The sequence below is a fragment of the Lissotriton vulgaris genome, chromosome 2_1 (genome assembly GCF_964263255.1).
Source record: "Lissotriton vulgaris chromosome 2_1, aLisVul1.2, whole genome shotgun sequence".
In the NCBI taxonomy this organism is placed as follows: domain Eukaryota; kingdom Metazoa; phylum Chordata; class Amphibia; order Caudata; family Salamandridae; genus Lissotriton; species Lissotriton vulgaris.
Genome location: NC_141687.1, coordinates 1,991,561,678 through 1,991,582,023, shown reverse-complemented (window position 1 = coordinate 1,991,582,023; position 20,346 = coordinate 1,991,561,678). Strand labels below are relative to the sequence as shown.

General features: G+C 48.1%; 1 protein-coding gene across 1 annotated transcript in view; it reads right to left on the bottom strand.

Annotated features, from left to right (window-relative positions):
• IQGAP1 (IQ motif containing GTPase activating protein 1) overlaps positions 1 to 20,346 on the bottom strand; it is a 446,185-nt gene that overhangs the window by 189,590 nt on the left and 236,249 nt on the right. Inside the window, exons 12-14 of the mRNA XM_086958211.1 lie at positions 5,855 to 6,018; positions 4,073 to 4,233; positions 3,644 to 3,768 (exon numbers count right to left, since the gene is read on the bottom strand). Coding sequence (XP_086814337.1) covers positions 3,644 to 3,768; positions 4,073 to 4,233; positions 5,855 to 6,018 — 450 coding nt within the window. The remainder of the gene's footprint in view (positions 1 to 3,643; positions 3,769 to 4,072; positions 4,234 to 5,854; positions 6,019 to 20,346) is intronic.

Here is a 20,346-nt window from a genome sequence, read left to right as displayed (position 1 = left end):
TCGCCTGAAACACAAATATTATACAGGGGGCGATCGGTGTGGGCGGCTCCTGGCTAATAAACTTAGGGTGCAACACCAGCAGCACCGTGTGAAGGAACTGGTGGACCCGACCGGTGGTAGGGTCACGGCTGATGAGCAGCAGACGTCTTTCGCAGCTTTTATGCTGACCTCTACACCGGGGAGGCCCCCTCGGCCCGGGCTGAGATGGCCTATCTGGACTCGGTCCCGCTCCCGTCGTTGTCTCAGGAGCAGGCTCAGTATCTGGAGCGTGACATCCGTATCGAGGAGGTGATCACGGCGATATCCCGGCTCAAATTGGGCAAGGCCCCGGGTCCGGATGGCTTTATCCCGCTGTTCTATAAAACCTTCTGTCAGGAACTGGCGCCTCTACTGACCCGCCTTTTTAACTCCTTCGCAGAACCGGGAGCCATCCCCTCCGAATTTCTCCAGGCCACGGTTTCCGTGATTCCGAAGCCGGGTAAGGACAGGACCGCCTGTGGGTCCTACCGTCCCATTTCGCTACTGAACACAGATTTGAAAGTGTTCACCAGTATATTAGCTGCACGCCTGGCGTTGCACCTCCCGGGCATGGTTGACTCGGACCAAGCGGGCTTCGTGCCCGGTAGGCAAACAGTAGATAACACAAAGAGGGTGACGCACATCCTCGAGAAGGCCTCCAGGATCCCTGGGGAGAGGATGCTCCTGTCCATAGACGCGGAGAAGGCTTTCGACAGGGTGCATTGGCCCTACCTAGAGAAGGTCCTGAGCAAATTCGGGATTGGGGAGAAGTTCCGTCATCTGATCTTCAATTGTTACCGGTTCCCCTCTGCGGTAGTCCGGGTGAACGGCGGTAGCTCTCGACCCTTCCCCATTGAGCGGGGTACGAGACAGGGGTGCCCTCTCTCCCCTCTGCTCTTTGCCCTGTACATGGAGCCCTTTGCTCAGAGGGTTAGGCAGAACCCCGACATTGTTGGTGTCAAGATGGGTGAATTCCATCATGCGATCAGCCTGTACGCGGATGATGTCATTCTGACGCTGGATGACCCGCGGAGATCGCTGCCGGCCTGTGTGGAGGAACTGAACTTATTCGCCGACGTGGCGGGCTTCAAGGTGAACCTGGGGAAGTCGGCCGCCCTTGACATTTCGCTTACTAACGCCACTAGAGCGGAACTACAGAGGCTTTACCCTCTGAGCTGGTCCAGGGACCGGATCCCGTACTTGGGGATCCTATTGGCGCCCTCCCTCCCGGAGATGGTCACGGCCAATTACGCGGCGCTGGGCGCGAAAATCAGGGAGGAGTTGGGCCGGTGGGATAAGGGCACGCTGTCGTTACTGGGTAGGGTGGCCGCGGTGAAGATGACTCTCCTGCCTCAGGTGCTTTACCTCTTCAGAGCGTTGCTGCTCCAGCCCCCCGCGGGGTGGCTTGCGGAGACACAGGCTGCCGTTGCGCGGTTCGTGTGGCAGGGCCGTAGGCCGAGGATCAAGAGAAGCATCGCTATGCTGTCACCGGAATCCGGGGGGCTGGGGATACCGGACTTGCGGAAATATTTCCAGGCCGCTCAGCTCCGCTATCTAGTGGAATGGAGCCGGTGGGAGTCTGATAAGCACTGGCTGTTCCAGGACCAGGCGGTGGCGGGTAGGACGCTGCAGGAAGTACCATTCTTGAAGCGGGCCCATCGACCCCCCAATCTCTATGCGTCTTTGGTAACGCGGGTCCCGCTCCGGACGTGGGACTCGGTGGCTGCCAGGTGCGAGCTTACCTCCTTCCCCTCTCCCTTTACGCCACTCGTTGGCAACCCGGACTTCGGCCCCGGGATGGAGCAGGGCGCTTATGAGCGATGGCGGGTGGCCCGCTGCTGCACTCTGTATCACTTGTATTGCCCTGAGGGGGTTGTCCCCTTCCCGGACCTGAGGAGGGTTTATGGCCTCCCGGAAACGGAGCGCATGCGATACATGCAGGCGCGCCACTGGGCATTACAACCCCAAGTGCGCGACGCGGCACACCGGGAAATCACGGCGTATGAGCGTTGGTTAATTACTCGCACGTCGGACGCTAAACTGATCTCAGACCTGTATAAAATGCTGCAGCCCCCCTCCTTTCATATTCACAACCCCGGTCGGGAACGTTGGGAGCGTGAGCTCGGGCGCGTGTTGAGCCATAAAGAATGGGAACACATCTCCTTCCGCGCACGTCACTCGGCCTACCACACGGGTCTTACGGAGACCTTCACTAAAATCTCGACCTACTGGTACCGTACTCCGGAGAAACTGCACGAGATGGACAGGGCAATACCAGGGACGTGCTGGCGCAACTGTGGCAATACTGGTACACTAACACACATACTATGGGAATGTCCCCTGCTGGCTCCTTACTGGGAAGAGGTTTTGAGCGAGGTAGACAAATGCTTTGGGATAGAACTGCCTAGATTCCCGGCCTATGTTCTGCTAGGGTTGCCGAATGGGCTGATGTATCCCCTCAGATCTAAGAGAGGTAGACAGATCGCAATTGCGCTGGGGTCAGCGGTGCAGAATATTCTCATACACTGGCGCACTACCACACTTCCTTCTGTAGTTGGTTGGCTGCACAGATTATGGCATGTCCTTGGAATGGAGAAGATGTCCTTAGTAGCCTTGGGGGATACTGAAACCTTTGAGGAACTGTGGGAGCCCTTTCACAGCCTGTTATGTTCCGAGTTTCGGGAGATCACCTGCCCTAGATACCTTAGGTTGTTAAGGCTGACACCGCCACCGGACCCGCCTGCTTGATTGGGTGGGGTCGGTACTGTATAGCGGGGATTTTCGGAGAGTTGCATGTAGCGGAGACTGTAGATATTGGCACAGTACAGGGGGTGGGTTAGGGTTCGGTAGTTGGGGGTTCTGTTTGGTTGGGTAGGTTCTTTGGAGCGGGGTTGCTTCTCCTCCCTTCACCCCTCCCCCCCCCTTTTTTCCCTTCCCCTCTTCCCCTCCCCCCCCTTTTTCCCCCCCCCCATCCCGTCCCTCCCTCCCTTTCTCCCCCCCCCCCTCGTTGTTTGTATATGACCACAGGTGAGAAAGCTATGCTCCCGAGTCGGATGGGGCCTCTTACGAAATTGTAATTGCATTACTGCACTTGCTATACAATGCGCATTGCTGTGCGGTTCCTGTGGTTTACTTGTTCCTTGCCCCTTTGTGTCCTACCCCACCCTGCTTCAATAAAATACTTTAAACCTAAAAACTATAATATCGTTCAACCAACTCAGCAGAGGTTTCAGAGCCAGCCTGAAAGTGCATTCTGCTTTCATCATTTCCACCCTGACCAGGGATTTAAAAAACAACCCTTGCTAAACTGGTGTCTCAGCCATGCCACCTTCTCTTTCTCCACAATAATTATATGGGCATTGTTTGCAGTATCACTGACTACGCTTCACATCAGCTGTTCTGAAGTATGAACAATATAACCCAGTCATAGAATTCCTATTTAAGCATGCGTTCAGCTTTCTCACCTAATTATCATTATCCTAGTAAAGTAAACTTCAATATTTAATTTGTCTTCACTCTCAAATGAATACTCAGATGTAATGCTCTTGGTCTATGTGGTTCCATTCCATGCTACCTAGCAGTAGCTCGTGTGTGTGAATTGCTCCTGTCTATTTACCAAACTTACTTTCATGTTCCTCGTGCACCACAGTATTTACACGATCCACAGACCCTTGGATGTCATTCCACGTAAGGAACTCATTCCCTTCTTTCCGTGCCTGAGCTTTCAGCTTCATCAGATCATCTATATATCTAACAAGTAAAAAACAAAAACATAAAAGTTAGGGAATTAAGAAAGATAGAAGAAAAGTTACAGGAGGGAAGAAAGAGGCATGGAGGCAAAGAAGTCCACAGGTAGTCATATCTGCAGTGTGCAGTCACTAAGGTACAGAAAAAAGCTGCCACCAGCAAAGTGTTTGATAAGGAACAAGAAAATATTAATACACTTAAGGCTCAAACAAGAGACGTAAATTGGGAAGGGAAACACTTGGTTAGAGCAAAAGCTCACAGTTAAAGGGAACATGTGTATCATGTGATTTACAAAAAGTACACAAACCTTTGAGAGTTTTCATCCTCAATGTTAGTGAGTCCAGTGACAGGGTTGAATAATTGTTTCCAAACTGTGTTCACATCTCCATTATCCAAAGCCCTGTTAATCAGCGCCACAGAGGACAGCATCTCTACAGCCACTGACAGCTCTGGGTGGGTCAGGTTACTCTACAAGCAAAAAGAACATAAACAAACAAAAAAGTAATGTATTTGCACATGGTAGTGGTTCATTCAGTCCGTATTCCTGCTGCACATTTAGGGGTCCACTCGAGATCAAACACTGGCCTGGCCACAAGCATAGCTCATGTTTTGGATTCTTATGGTGAGAATGGTTAGCACAGTGACACATATTCTGCTCTACGTGCATGACTATTCCACTGTAACCACCCATCACTCAGCCAGAATGATGCATAATATGGCCATAGAGGCATCACCAGGAGACCTTTCCTTCAAAGTCACCCTACAATGACCTATTAAATTTACAGAAGAGACGCCCTGCACCAGAATGTCAGTAAGTGCTACACATCCATCGTATCTGCATGGGGAAACTAGACCCCTTTGAACTTTCTGCCTAAACAGGCCAATCAGGCGAAGAGAAGACACAACCTGTATCGCTTATGAACTTGACAAGAACTTCCGGAAGGTCATAAGACATTCTTGGGTTTGAACTTCAGGACTCTTTGAATGCTACCCTCAACAAGGTGCACACGTGTAAACCAATCTAACAAACGTGTCTCTGGATCTTCGGCCAGAGCAGCTTATGCCTCTGAAAGATCTCAACACAGCAGGCCACATGGTCCACAACAGCAAACGATGGACCTCTATCCTAATGGAGGAAGCCCAAAGCTATTGCTCAACTTTCATATCAAATAGTGAATGTAACTCAACAATACCCTCAGTGGATCCTAGGTCACATCTGCTCACCCGCAAGAAGGTGCAAACATTGTTTTAGTCACATCAGTGTTTGAATAATTTGTACTAAAATAGTTTGAAATTTGAATTTCTAACATATGACTATATTCTCATGTTTGTATCTCTTCCCTCTGAAAAGAGCGAATCCCTGTGGCATTACCACCTCCAACAATGGGAGAGATGTTTGTTTTTTTATTCCTTTCTCACTCCCGAGAAAGGATAGAGTTGACCATTGAGGGTGGAAAAGCACTTCTAGTCTGCTAGGGTGAGAGGTACCATAAGCGATCTTGTCTATCCCAGTGAGCTACAGACACACTTACAATTAGGAGGACGGTAGGCAAAAGGCAGCTATTCCCAGGCCATTGTATGCACTGCTGGGCAAAGTACAAAGCACACACCAAATCCCTGATCCCAAAAAGAGGAACATTCAGTTTGCTTCTTAGATCAGGGAACCGTTTGGGGGTTTGGTAATAGCCTATACTCTGCTGCTAGGACCTTTTGTAGCGGGTGCTGGAGTCCCAAAAGCCACTAGGAGGGATAAAGGAGATCTCCTCTCTGTGAGACTTTGATACCGTCTTCCAGTCTTGTTTTCTTCCTTTTGTCAGACTATGCCCATTTCTTCAGACAGAAGCAGCCTACTTCGACGATGATTCCTGTATGAGAACAATGCCACCAAGCTTGAAAGCTGCCACCACACGCAACAAGCCAATGGCCACTTATTTTGCTATTCTACCCATAAGCTGTGGGCACACGGGCATGCATCAAAATATGGTTCGGCCAGTATGCATTCAAGCCAATTGTCTGCTACGTTTTCCAAAATATTGCCAATACCCAGTTAGCGTGAAGGGCAAGCAGTGACTCTGATAATGCTGCTCACCTCTGGACTCTGCTGCTGCAGTGTGGCCAATTCTCTTTGGTAAAGTTCGCCAGCGAATGGATAAACCTGGGGCAGCTGGCCATCAGGATTCATGAGCTCCGACACGGTCTCCTCAGCAACTCCTTTCCGAATGGCCGTATTTATCCTTACCACAGCCGCTAGCCCTAATGAGAGATGAAATATCTTAAAAATCAACACCACCACTTAACAGCACTTCTCACTTCATGACTTACACGGTTAATCCCCAATAATTATTATTTAAAAACACAAATATGACAATAGGAGATGAAGTTATCCACTGCAATATGAAACAAGCATTGGCAAAGCTAACAGGTCTCGCCTTTTGGACCTACTGGCTTTTCCGGTAACTTTAAGCCATGCTTTACAGCATCCCTGATGCCGTGCAGCATGGTTTAATAAGAAACAAAAGCGCATTGCATCATTTTGTAGGCAGGTGCACCAAGCATGTGTCCACCTCCAAAATAACGTGGCTGCTTTTTTGCCTTTTTAATTGTCCATCCAACTCAGCAAATAAGAAAAAACATCTGTAAGATAATTTTTGGGAATACAGGCGGGGAAGCATACAGAGCAGGGGTGAAGAGTAAATGAGAGGGAGTCTACTGTGGAGCTGGGAGGGGGAGAAGCACAGGGGTGAGAATGCAAAACAGGGGCTGGAGCACACGAGGAGAGCGCCTTTAAGAGGGGCATGAGGAATAACCTCAAGGCGAGAGATGGCAGCGCCAAGCGGGTAAGAGAAATAGCTAAACACGCTGCCGCGTACTGAAACGCCACCTGTGCATTTAAAACGCTGCTCTGATACTCGCGTTTTTCAACATTGCATTTAGTCGTTATAAGGGACTTCTGAATTTTTATTCGGCTAAACTTCTAAGGTGCTGCCTGATTTAGCGGGCTTCTGAAAATTTTAAAGCTACTCCTTGCACACTCACCATTCGCATTGCTTGCATACTAAAAATTGAATTACACCACTCACCATTTGGGTGAGCCCTCGCGCTTCATCGCCTCCCGACCGCCATTTTGGGTGAGGGACCAGGGACTCATGCACGCTTCCAAGAGGCCATCTTGGTTAGCGCACTAGTGTTGCAGGGATTCCTGACAAACACTATTTAAAGATCAGGAATGCAAGCGCGCCTACATAGAAATTGCTAAACACGCTGCCGCCTACTGAAACGCCGCCTGTGCATTTAAAACTGCTCTGATACTCGCGTTTTTTAACATTGCATTTAGTCGTTCTAAGGGACTTCTGAATTTTTATTTGGCTAAACTTCTTTTTTAGCGGGCTTCTGAAAATGTTAAAGCTATTCCTAGCACACCCACCATTCGCATTGCTTGCATACTAAAAATTGAATTACACCACTCACCATTTGGGTGAGCCCTTGCGCTCTCTCGCTTCCCGACCGCCATTTTGGGTGAGGGACCAGGGACTCCTGCACGCTTCCAAGACGCCATCTTGGTTAGCACACTAGTGTTGCAGGGATTCCTAACAAACACTATTTAAAGATCAGGAATGCGCGCGCGCCACTGGCATGCCAGAGGCGCACCAGAGGCAAGCCTGTCTGCGCCCGTCCGCCCCACGACGGGCCCAGAAACCCTACTCAACTCCATATCTACCCCTGTGAGACACGACTGGCCTTAAGAACGGGCGACGAGGTGCTAGACAGCACCACGTTAGCCAAGCTACGAGAAGAGTCATTACTGAAAAGAGTGAAAGTACCTACACAGGTCCAGAAACAGTCCCATATGTATACGATCCAGGGTCTGCAAGTTGCTGTGCTCAATACACGCTCTATGCAAAAGCACCATCTTGAAGTGTTCTCTCTCCTCCTTGAAGGGGATATTGACATCTTAGCCCTTACAGAAACCTGGCTGGGGGCATCATCTACCCCGGATATTCTGGCTGCATTACCGATGGAATTTGACGCGCTGTGGTACAACCGACTCGGGGATTCCAGAGGTGGGGGAGTTGCAATCCTATTTAAAAAGACTCTTATGGTGACCCAAATTGTCGCAGAAAACTGTGACAGCGCAGAGCTTCTGGGAATAAAAATCTCCATGAAATCTTGCTGCTTTATGTTGCTAGTAGTGTATCGCCCACCGAAAGGCTCCCCAGATTTTAATGAAGCCTTTCTGGAGCTTTTAACAGACCTGAGATCTAGATATAAACATCTCCTGGTGGTGTGGGATTTCAACTATCACTGGGATAAGTCACCCAGAGACCCTGTAGAGGCTGGGTTTGAAATCAACCTGTCCTCTTTGGACCTGTCACAACTGGTTACAGGCCCCACCCATGTTAAGGGCCACACTCTTGACCTGATTTGGTCTTCCATGCCCCAGGTAGAGATAACCGATATTAGCCCTTGTGTTTGGTCAGACCACTCTCTGATTAAATGTTGGGTCCCGTGTGACTGCTTACCTTTACTGTCAGATCCTCTAAGGTGGAAAGTCAGATCTTGGAAGAAGGTGAAGGCTGAAGCTCTGTTCTCGACGCTTCTCTCTACTCCATCCCCAAATATGAGTGAGGGTAATCTTGACCAACAAAGCAAAGCATTAATGTCCTGGTTTCAGGCTGTAATTGACACTCTAGCTCCTGAACGGATAGAGGACCAGAGCGAAAGGGAAAGGAGCCTCTTGGTTCAATGACTCTCTGAGAGAGAAAAAACAAGCTTTGCGCCAAGTAGAGAGAAGGTGGAGACTCATCTATAGCCTTGCAGAGTCTGACACCTACAAAGCTCTCCTGTCTAAATATAAGGCTGATATCCTACTAAGGAATGCAGCTTTCTATGAGGACAGAATTGGCGAGCCGGGAATAAGCAAAAGGAGATTTTCTCCATCCTGAAGGAACTCACGCAGATGGGGGGTAAAGCCCCAATAAACGATTGTCCGGACTGTGATACCTTCCAGAAGTACTTTCTTCAGAAAGTCCAGGATATCATCATGGACATTACTAGAACCCCGGCTGATCTCAGGGTGCTAGATCCACCTAATCCCCAGGACTTGGCCTGGAACCTGAACAGTATTCCACGCCTTGATGAAGGGAGTTTGGCGGCAATAGCTCACCAGATAAAATCAGGCTCCAGAATTGACCCTTGCCCTCCGAGAATATTCCAAATGGCCTTGCCTGGCTTGGAAAAGCAGCTGCTGGATTTATTAAATGAGTCACTAGAATCAGGGTACCTGCCAGTGAAGCTGATGGAAGCCAGGGTTATCCCTCTTCTGAAAAAAGTAGGAGCAGACACTAAGGCTCTAAAAACACTATAGGCCCATTTTCAAACTCCCTTTCCTAGCAATGATCCTGGAAAAGCAAGTGTTGAATGCCATGGCCCGTTACTTGGAGGAACATGGACTCCTCCACCCCAGACAGGCAGGCTTTTGATCACAGCACAGCACGGAGCTGGCGATGGCCTCAGTTGTGCCCGGATTCTCTTGGATCTGTCAGCAGCTTTCGATACTGTCAGCCATGCCATCCTGCTGAACCGTGTATCGAAACTGGGAATTACGGGGCGAGCATTTAAATGGCTCAAATCCTTCCTAACTGGCCGGACTCAGAGAGTGCAAATGGGAGATCAACTTTCCACTGCCAGTTTCGTGACCTGGGGCTTACCTCAGGGATCTGCATTGTCCCCTCTTTCTATTTAATATTTACCTACAACTGTTAGTGGAGGAACTCGCGCATAGAAACTGTCAAGTTTTTAACTATGCGGACAACACTCAATTGTTAGTCCAACTTGATAACACCAGCCAGGCGCAAGATTCAGTAAAGAATCTTCTTAGATTCACGGTTAACTGGATGACAAACAACCTCCTGAAGGTTAACGCAGATAAAACTGAGTTGCTTGTCATCACTACACAAGACAGCCCCTGGTGTGAGGTCTTCTGGCCCCCCGAATTAGGGGAGGTGCCAACTCCGGGAATATTAGTGAAAAGCCTAGGACTAAATATTGATGCAGATCTGTCCATGGCCCCTCAAGTTTCCGCGGTGGTAGGCTCTTGTATGGGCTTACTTAGGCAACTCCGGAAACTTGTTCCTATTCTTTCTGTTCCAACACTGCAATCCATTGTGTCCGCCACAGTCATCTTGCGGCTGGACTATGGTAATGCCCCCTATTTGGGTCTTCCGCGGAAGCTCCTTAGGAAACTACAGGTGGTACAGAATGATGCGACTAGGCTGATCTTCTCCCTACCGAGGGGAACACGAGTGACGCCCCTTCTACAGAAGCTGCACTGGCTGCCCATTGAACATCGAATGCAGTTCAAGTGTCTTTGCATTGCCCATAAAGCCATCTATGGAGAAGCCCCCAAATACATTAAAGACCGTCTGTGAAAGTACATCCCGAGCAGAGCCTTGCGCTCCTCCAAAGCATGCAAACTAACTCCACTGAGATTTACTCTTAAATCAAAGGGTGGTAGAGCTTTTTCCGTCCTCCTTCTGCAAATCTGGAACGAGCTACCGGCAACCTTGCAAGGGGAGCCAGTGCTACTGTCCTTCGGAAGGGCGTTAAAGACCCACCTGTTTAAAAGATAACATCTATACTTTAAACCGTTTCTGTGGTCACGGGCGGTCCATCGGTGGCAGTGTGTTGTGTTCCTTTTCTTTGAAAGCGCTTAAAGACCAGTGGTGATTTGCGCTATACAAAACTATAGTAACATAACATAACATAACAGAAGCCCATTATGGAGACACCTGGCCATTTCATGAACTCTTGTAGAATGCTTAAACAACATTGTGCTGCTACTTCGAGCTGCTTGCATTTTGAGTGCAAGGGATCTTTCAGTGCTGCCCGCTGCTGTGTGAGTAGGATCTGCGAGGGAGCATTTTTACAGACCCTCCAGGATTTCGCGATTTGTCACGAAATCGGCACTTTTGTAAAAATGCCGCGATTTTTACAAAAGTGCCCACGAAATCGGCAATGTACAACCCCTAGACCTCTTACCACTGTGAGGGAGCGCTGGGTCTGAATCTAAACCAACTGGCGACGAGTCTCACAGATCGCCTGAAGCCTGCCGTCAGGCGTGGTTTATTTCAGGAGATACTGATAGATAAACTCTTGACTGACAAAGGCCAGGCCAGTAAACAACACACAGGGAAAATGGGGTAGTAAGCGATCTACAAATGGGATTACAAAACAGGCCAAACATTTTCTAGGCTGGGCTCGTGCATGGACTCTTCGAGCCAAGCCTGACCCTTAGATCGGCTTGTGGTTAATTTATCGGCTCGCTCACCTCTAGTTAACAGAAATATCGTTCCTGGGCAGAGTTAACATGTGTCTTTAATTCTTCTGCAGTAAAACTAGGGGTTACCCGGGATTGTGTGCTAAATTCTGTATATTAGCTTGTTACAAAATGAGGCAAACGTGACAGGATTTTTTACAAATATTCTTCCATTCTGCAAATCAAGACGTAAGCTTTGGAATGTGGGAAGAAGAAATCAGAAACATTACGAGCTTTAAAATAAATGGGCAGCGGTAGGATTTCAAAAGGTTTGCAAACTAATATAGGCAGTTATTTTTCTCACAGTGGGCCTTCTCGGACCTATTCAACGGGCCATGACCTGTCCACGAAAGCGGTGTCCAGCCGCCCTCAGGCGAAAAAAGGGTTAAGGATGTGCCAAACACCGGTCCCGTGATGTGCCAGTAAGTGTGATAACTGCTACCAACCTATACTAAAGGAAATGGAGGATTGCATTTCCAAGGGATAACAGCTTTCACCCGTGGGCTGCTTCCTCTGTTCCATATCCCAGGTGGCCTATTCAAAGTGGAATACTCTGCTAAAACAATTTCCAGTGATTCAAGGCTGAAAATGAATGATTATGAGTAAAATAAAGTGCCGCAAAATTGCCGCTAAATTTCCACATTTGTGCCGCTAAATTTCCATATTTGTGCCGCAATATCCTGGGGGGGTCTGATTATACTGCTTATCGCAAAACACACAAGATGATAGACGGAATGTTGCACATTGGCAAAACATATACTGCTTATGCCACCTGCCCTGTACCTTTTCTTGGTGTGACTGAAGCTTACAGTTCTGCTTTAATGCGTTACCATTGTGTTTGTGAAGATTGCTTTTGAGTTTTCAATAAGCAATGGCCTCACGACGGTGTTACTGGTTTTGCTGGTGATGATATGGGCGCAGATCAGATAGGTTGACACTCACACAAGATAAGGTATCAGGTAAGGGTCAGGAGGCACTGAAAGGCAGTTTTCAAGGTTTTCAAGGTGAGGCAGTTTTCAAGGTGAAAAGCAGTGGTGTGCTGCTGTACTGAGCGTTGCTTCCCTGTCTAAGTCGCTGATGTACTGAGGCTGCACAGACTGAAGGGCAGTGTGCCCCAGTCGCCATGACCAAGTGCACACACACAGCTGCAACAGATTCTGCGTGGCTGGCTAGCCCAGGCGTGGTTCTGATACACTGTGCTGACTCGTTGCAGGAATGTGCAGGGACCAGGGCGGACATACACATGCGCTAGGCGAATTCAGGATCAAAAAGTTATTAATGAGCTGAATATTACAATATATCGAATATGTGTCCTAGTGTGGTTTTCGGACGCTGGGGCACATGCTGCAAAAGGTGAAGGAGAACTTTACAGATGGGCATTGTGCACTTCAAGGGCAAAGCGGAGAGCAGATGTACGTCAACAGATTATAGCTGGAACTTAACACCTTAATGCAAAACTCAGAATGACGCCCCTGGGAGCAAACAGAGACCCTCAGCTGGCCACTTCGCAAGTTGTAGAGACAAACTAAAATCTGGAAGCGTTTTTCTCTCTCTGTATGAAGTGGAGGTCCTTGGATGTCAGGTAAAAAATGCAGGGTCTTTGTGACTTTGTAAATTAAAAATTAACTATAGATTTAGCACTTCATATAATAATGTGTTTACAAATATCTAAATGAAATAATTTTATTAACCCTAGAATACCGACAAATAGAGTAAAAAAAACTGCAAGGTTCTAAACGTATTCAAGTTACATGCAGCTCTTTGATGCGGTGCATAACTAGTGAGCTATTAATACCAGGATTGTACCTCGTGAACGGCAGGCAACACAAAGTTCTCAACATCACAAGGGTTAATCTACTGAACTATTTTGCATGAAATACACGTCTGTGAACTACATTTATGCTCTGAAACAAGCACGCTGACCCATCTCTGCTATTTTATGATGCTTCTAACTTGTGACATGAGAATAACACACACCTCTTCAGCAACTGCATTAACCACCAGACTTAACTTGTCACTGCTACATTCTGAAACTTGCTGGATAACATAGATCGCTGCACTAGGTGCCCTAATCTCAATGTTGTCAGTGGGCAGAACACAGTAGTGTTCAACAGCCACCAATGGTTTAAAAAAAGGTGCTGAGAGGAGTCTACGAGTCACTCCTATTTCGTCCTCCAAGGCTTTAGAAGTCACAGGCTTGGAGGTGGCTCATGACCAACCTGAGGAAAGTGCATGAGGATGACCACTGTCAAGGACTAGGATCACCAGCAGAACTAGAACCACCAAGATCAGGATTATTGGGATGCAAAGGACAAGCAGAACCAAGAGGACCACGGCGGAAAATAACCAGAACCAGCAAGACAAAAAGGACCATGGGAGCTTGGCCAGAATGACGAAGACCAGAAACCAGCAACAAGGGACCAGGTCAACGAAGAGCAGATATGCCAGTGCTAGTCTGCCCACTGGCAGAGGGATCACAACCAAGGTGAGCATGGGAATAAGCATCAGTAAGGCTGGCATCAGCAGAATTAGGATGAAGAAGATCAGGAGGAGAAGCAAGAGCAGACTGAGAATGGTGAATAGAAAAGGACCAGGGTAACAGGAAGACATCAATTAGGACCAGGAGGAACATGACCAGGAAAGTCAATACCAGGAAGATCAAGGGTAACAGCAGTACCAAGAAAAGGTAGGACAGGAGAATTTGGACCAAGGGAAAATTAGAGACTACGATGACCATGGCTAGGCAGACCAGGAGCTGAACCAGAAGGAACTGGACTAGCATCTTGAGGAGGACAAACACAAGAAGGACCGAGCATACTATGAGGATCAGGACAAAAAAAGACCAGAAGGAAGGGACAAAGAAGTACATGAGCCCTCGTTGTGCATTCCCTTGGGGCACAATGGTACTACACGCGGGGCTGCAGACGCTTCTGCCCTCCCCCTTCTGTAATACTGATAGTGCTGGCACACATGATGCCCAGCGCTATCATGAGAACACGTTCCCTCATTTGCACCGGGGTGTGGTCCCATGCAAATCAGGGAATCACTTTACCTCTGCGGCCGCACCGTATTATAGATGAGGGGGCCGAAACAAGCAAGCCTTTAGGAAGTGCACTGAAAGTGGGCTACAAAAAGGTGGTGCAAGGCAGCCCTGTGGAGGAGAGAAAGGGTCCAAAGGACCCCCCAGACATCCCCCTGCAGCCTGATGCAGTAATTCACTGCACCCACCAACAAGGGGATCTCTCTACCCTCTTGAAAATACAGGTGGGTTGCCACCTGCACTGTGAAACATGGAGCAATTTTTAAACAACTGCTCCATATTTCACTTTAAAGTGCTGCCCTAGGGCAGAGTGAGTTTGCATCTGCCCTGGGGGCAGTGCATACTTTGTAATACAGTGCACTGTCCCTGCTTGCACCCGGCGTCCCTTTTAAGAGTATCATTGCAGCAGAAACAGTGAAAGTGTGCCGCATTCAAAATACAGCCTAGGATGACCATGACCACCTAGAGGATTAGCTCAATGGGAGCAGGAGGAACAAAGCCCAGCAGACCAGTTGCGACCAGAAAAAGGAAGATCAAGGTGTTAAGGAATAGTACCAGGGAAAGGAGGACTAGGAGGCGTACCAGAAAGAGATGAGCCAAGATGCAGATGAGGAGGAGGTAAATGCTGGGGCCAGGACAAGAAGGATGAGGAGGAGGATCAGAACCAGAAAAAACAAGACCAGGACCCAGAGGAGGAACAGGAATATAAGAAGGGTCAGGAGAAACATTAGGAGGAGAAGGACCAGGAGTTAAAAGAATGGGGGGAGGGCAGGAGCATTATGATGAGCAGGAGGAGGAGAAAGGTAGGAGTGAGAAGAAACGGGAGGTGATCAACGGGAGGTGAAGTAACAGAAAATCACCAAGACAAAGGAGGAGGACATGTTAGCTAGAAACACAAGCCCTAAGTTAAAGATACCACACATCTTATAAGAGCACTGTTTAACACCTTCCGCTATCTTATAATCCCATCTGTTTATGGGCAATTAAATGACCTATTAACAGCTTTAACACTACCACATTTTTCTTGTCAAAACTTTCATTGGGAGTAGAATTTGTCAAAAATAATACATGAACATTCTACCATCGGCTCAGCTCCTCAAAACGCCTTTCCTCATGATTCCACTTCCTCTCAGCTGTACCCAGTTTATGGCATAATAAAGTAAATGTTATCTATTTTCAGCACTAGCGAAGTCACACCTTTCATATCAGCATTTATTTCACTTTTGAAAAGAAGTACCAAGCTGGGCTCCACCCCCACTGGCTAGGTTTCTCAAGACCAGCCTCCCGGGCCACACATGGCTGTGCAGCACAGGAGCCTTGAGTCGACTCTTTGAATGAATGTAAAATGTAAACTAAAACTGATTTTAAGAAACCAATTCGGAATCCTTTATGGGCTCAGCAACTTGTGAATTACAAGGAAGGGTTAGGAAAATATGCAACTGTTTGGACCCTGCTAGAACTGCCGACTACTGCAGCATTGTACCAGACCAACCTTCACTTCAGGCCTAAGATAGCATCACAACAATCATTTTCACACTAAGAGTGGAAAGGGCAGGGTAAGCATTTGAAGATTATAAAATAAACCAGTCCGAAGGGCATATATGTGGCCTTGCCCAAATGTTATTAGCAGCGACACTCTCAATAGGCTTTTTCACAACATCAAAATACAAAACAATAAAAAACATTATTCAGTGTAAGGTACCAACAAGTGTTTCAGAACCACTTCTTGTTCAAAGGGACTAATGGAAAGGGGCGACCACTCGGTCCCCCCGAACGTATGGCGGAGTGCCTCGATCCCCCCGGGAAGCCATTTTTTGGCGGGAGGCGCGTCTCGGCTGGTATGCCCGAAGCGGCGTAGCCGGGGCGCGCTTTTTCCCGCTCTAGAGTGGGCTGGCCTAGACACCGACGTAACCAGCCCCGCCCACGGGACGGGCAGGGGCGGGTTTACGCCCGCCCTGAAGACGGATAAAAAGAGACGCAAGACCAGAAGACGTCCTCTTGTTCTTGTGCTCCGAAGCTGCACCTCCTCGCTACACGTGAGCTCGGGACAGAACGAAGAGCCAATTTTGAGCGTTTTGATCTTTTTCTTTGTCTTCCAGATACTTCCTCGGAGAGATGCCGAAGAAAGTCCTGAAGAAAATGTCGACCGACCAGATGGTGCGGAACCTTTGCAAGGAAGTGTCCGAGATAAAGAAACGGTTGGCGGAGCGAGACGGGGAGGAGGGTTCGGGCCCGGCGCCGGCTGGGGGTAGACCTAAGAGACCCATTCTGTTGTGTTCTGGTCCGACAATATGACCGTGGTAGAATGCATCAATAGTCAGGCAGCCCGTTGTAAATTGATTTTGAGGCTGCTTAAGGAAATTGTCCTACTCTGTATGCAACTGAACGTGATATTCAGAGCTAAACATGTCCCAGGGGTGTTGAATCAGGCTGCTGATGCACTGTCTCGTTTTCACATGCAGGCTTTCTCGGGTTTCCTTCCTTCAGCGGACCCAGAGCCGGCACCCTTCCCCGAAGCTCTCTGGTCTCTCGGTGCCCCGAACTTCGTCACCTCGTGGGAGAGAGTCTAGCACCCAGGACAAGGAAGGCATATGAAGGGGCGTTTCAGGCCTATTTAGCCTTTTTAGGGGCAGAGAGAGGGGGACTGTGGGGTCAGGAAGAGTGGGTAGTGCTTTTTCTGATGTCCTTACGTAAGGCTGGGAAATCGGTGGCTACGGCCCAAAGGCATCGTGCCGCCATTTCCTTTGTTGCCAGGGCCCATGGCATCCTGGACCCCACAGCGTCTTTTGCAGTACAGAAAGCGCTGCGTGGGTGGCAACGTCTTGAGGGTCGCAGAGTGGACATAAGACGACCGATAGGTTTTGATAGATTGTCCCAGTTACTGGCCACACTCCCTAGCACATGCTCGTCCCCTTTCGAGGCCTGTTTGTTCCGGACTGCATTTACGCTGGCATTTCACGGGGCTATGAGAGTTAGTGAGCTAGTTGCAAGGAACAAACAGGATGTGTCGGGGGGCTTGTGCAGGGAACATGTTCAGATCAGGGGTGATGCGATGGTTGTCTCCTTTCTCAGGTCCAAGTCTGACCAAGATGGGAGGGGGGACTGCACGATCATTCGCAGGATTCCCGAGTCATCCATGTGTCCGGTACAGTGCTTAGAAGATTACCTAGCACGAAGGGTGGCATCATGGGGGGGGACATTGTTGAGGCATATAGACGCCACCCCGCTGACGAGGTTTCAGTTTCAGCGGGTGCTTGCAATGGCCATTGCCGCAGCGGGCTTGGACCCGGGTGAATTTGGGACCCATTCCTTTCGTATAGGGGCTGCCACTGAAGCTACAGCCAGGGGTCTTAATGTAGAACAAGTGAAACGTGTGGGGCGTTGGTCCTCCAATTGTTATAAGAGGTGCGTGCGATTGCACATGTTGTGAAGCTGTAATCATGTACTCACGCTTCTTGTCTTTTGTTTGTTTTCAGTTGCGCAAGCCTGTGTGGCAGGGCGGACTGTGCAGTTGACCCAACACCAGGCCAGCGGTCACACATCACCGGCTGAGAGAAAGGAGGTGTGGGTCGTAGGCCACTCATACGTGAGACGGGCCGCAGACGTATTCAAAGCAGGTGATATGATTCACGTACCTGGTGAATACGGGTACAGAGTGTCCTTCCACGGAAGGGGCGGTCTCTGTATTGACCAGTTTCAAGCATTCTTTGAGGGTTTGTTAGAGCGGATGAGGTCACCGCCGTCCATAGTCATAGTACATTTGGGGGGCAATGATCTAGTCACCACCGGTAGACGACTTCTCCTGGAAGCTATGCTTTCCACGGTAAGTTGGTTAGCAAGGAGAGTTCCGGGGTGTGTAATTGCGTGGTCTCATATGATCCCACGAAAAGTGTGGCGGGGAGCTATCTCGATCCCTGCTTTGAATCATTCCGTTAAAAAATTGAATAACAAAGTGAGTAGGTTGTTCCGTTCCAAGACATTGCATTCGATCTCACATAGTTGTATTAATGATGACAGTATGTATTTGAGGGATGGTGTGCATTTGTCGAGGGTGGGCAATGAGTTACTCATAGGAGACTTCCTAGCTTGGTTAAAATCGTTAAAACATGACCTTTAGGTAGGAGTTTTGTGGGGGGTCCGGATAGCCGGTCAACTATCCGGACCTGTGGCGGTAAGGTCATGATCGGTGAGCACTAATTGGTAGATCCCTATGAGTGGGCGTCACCCAACACGGATGGGAGCGCTCGGGGGAGGTGGCCATTGGCCCCTCAATGGGGAGGCGGTCCCGTCTAAGGGCGGGTCGCCGGAAGTCAAGGAAAGGCGGTCAAGGCCCCTTCCTGTGTAGGAGGGGTTACAGCCCCCTCCTGAGGAATTTCCCGGGGCCAGTGTCATCTGCGACGGCAGATGCGGTAAGTTGTGTGGGGTGGGGGGAGGTCCACGATACCTTCTAGATACCACACACAAGTATTCGAACGACCTTTAAATGGCGTCGAGTCTTAAGTGCCCCCGACAAGTCAAGGGAAATTGTTAGTAGTTGCACTTGAGGTAAGCCTCTGTGCTGTCGCCCTTCCCAAGTGGGAGGGGTAAGTCTGGTTAGGGATCTTGACACCGGTTATGACCTTGCCGTTGGCCCTTAAACGTTAGGATGTACAATTTCAATGTTTATACAGAATGTTTTTTGTAGGATGCTAGTTCGGCTAGGAGAACCTCTGTATTAGAGAATATGTTAAGATTAGCCAAACATCGCAATGTGATAATGAAATTGTACATAACATGAAACGTTTAATGTTTAATTTTTTGTTTTAATAAATACGGCCGCGGGAGGGTCACTCCCTCCCACATCCAAAAACGTTAAGAACTGTTTCCGGTTTTCCTCCTTTTGGGATCGTGTTGAGAGGGGGTGGCGGGTATCTCAGCCATATAAACAGTTCATCAATCTCAGATGAATGCCAATTCCAGTCTCTTCTGACAAGTTTAAAATGCCATGCCCAGTTAAAGTTCAGGAGAGGAAAAGACCAAGCTTAAAAGAAAGATGTCCAAGCTTAGTTTGACTAAGGGGAAGACAAGTCAACACAACCATTTCCTTACTTTAAAATGACAGCTCAATAATGTTTAAGAGTCGCCGATTTAAGGCAACTTTTCAATTCAAACACTAAGGGATTTCTAAAGGCATTGTATTCTATGTTGGGGTAGGTAGTGTCCTCTGTCAAATTAATAGGTAATTTGAAGTAGGACTTTAAACATTTTAGAAGAATTGCCCATACTTCTTTGAACAGCAGATCCTCTTAAGAAATACCGAATTGTTTTCATAGGCATTAAAGCATATTTATACGCTGTTCAGCACACGGCTGAGGCACAATGCAGACTGGACTTCTCTAAGCCTTAAATTTGCCAATACCAGGTCACAGTACAACAGGAACCTTGGCCGCACAGATGCGACTTACTAGACATTGCACTTTTTCCTTTTAAAACACCATGTAAGAGAAACAATATTGAGCTTATCATGACTTACACGTGCATATAAGCAGCCTTGGCTGCTGTATTTATTATACTTTAAGATAAGGGAAAGATAAAGCTGTCTACCTAACATGATTCATGCAGTGAACAATCGAATGCTAATATAATACTATCTTGGAATTTGTGACGATTGCATTTCACATATGCTCTACTAAACACAGGTTAGCGATAAGCACAGATTACCTGAACAAAAAAACTCTGTGATTTAAAATGAGCTATATGTAGATCATTTAAATCTAATAGATACTTTAGCTGTAGTTGTTCATGTTATTTCTATATTTTTTCTTCTAAAAAAATATCTCAGGTGTGCAGCCTCCCAACATTTGGGTGTGACCTGCTGTTCACTAGTGTTAAACCTAGCAGGGCCGACCGAACCCTTATATTTTCAAAGCCAACAAACTGAGCAGTAATAAGGTGAGTAATAATCACATCTATTATCCTTCGCAGTGCTAATAAATGGCAAATTTGTGGTATAATCAAGCACTGGCAAAGCGAATAGAGCTTGACCAGAGCTATTGGCTTTGGTGATGCTAGTTTTCTTTGGCATCGTGCATAATTTATTCCTAATTTATGGCACTACAGCTAATACATCGCTGGAGAGCAACTCTGACACCATGTATACATTTCTCAAATACCTGGTTTATGGGAGACAAACTACATCAAGTCTTGAGTTCTGCCTGGATCAATGCACAGGCAGAATCTGGTTCCA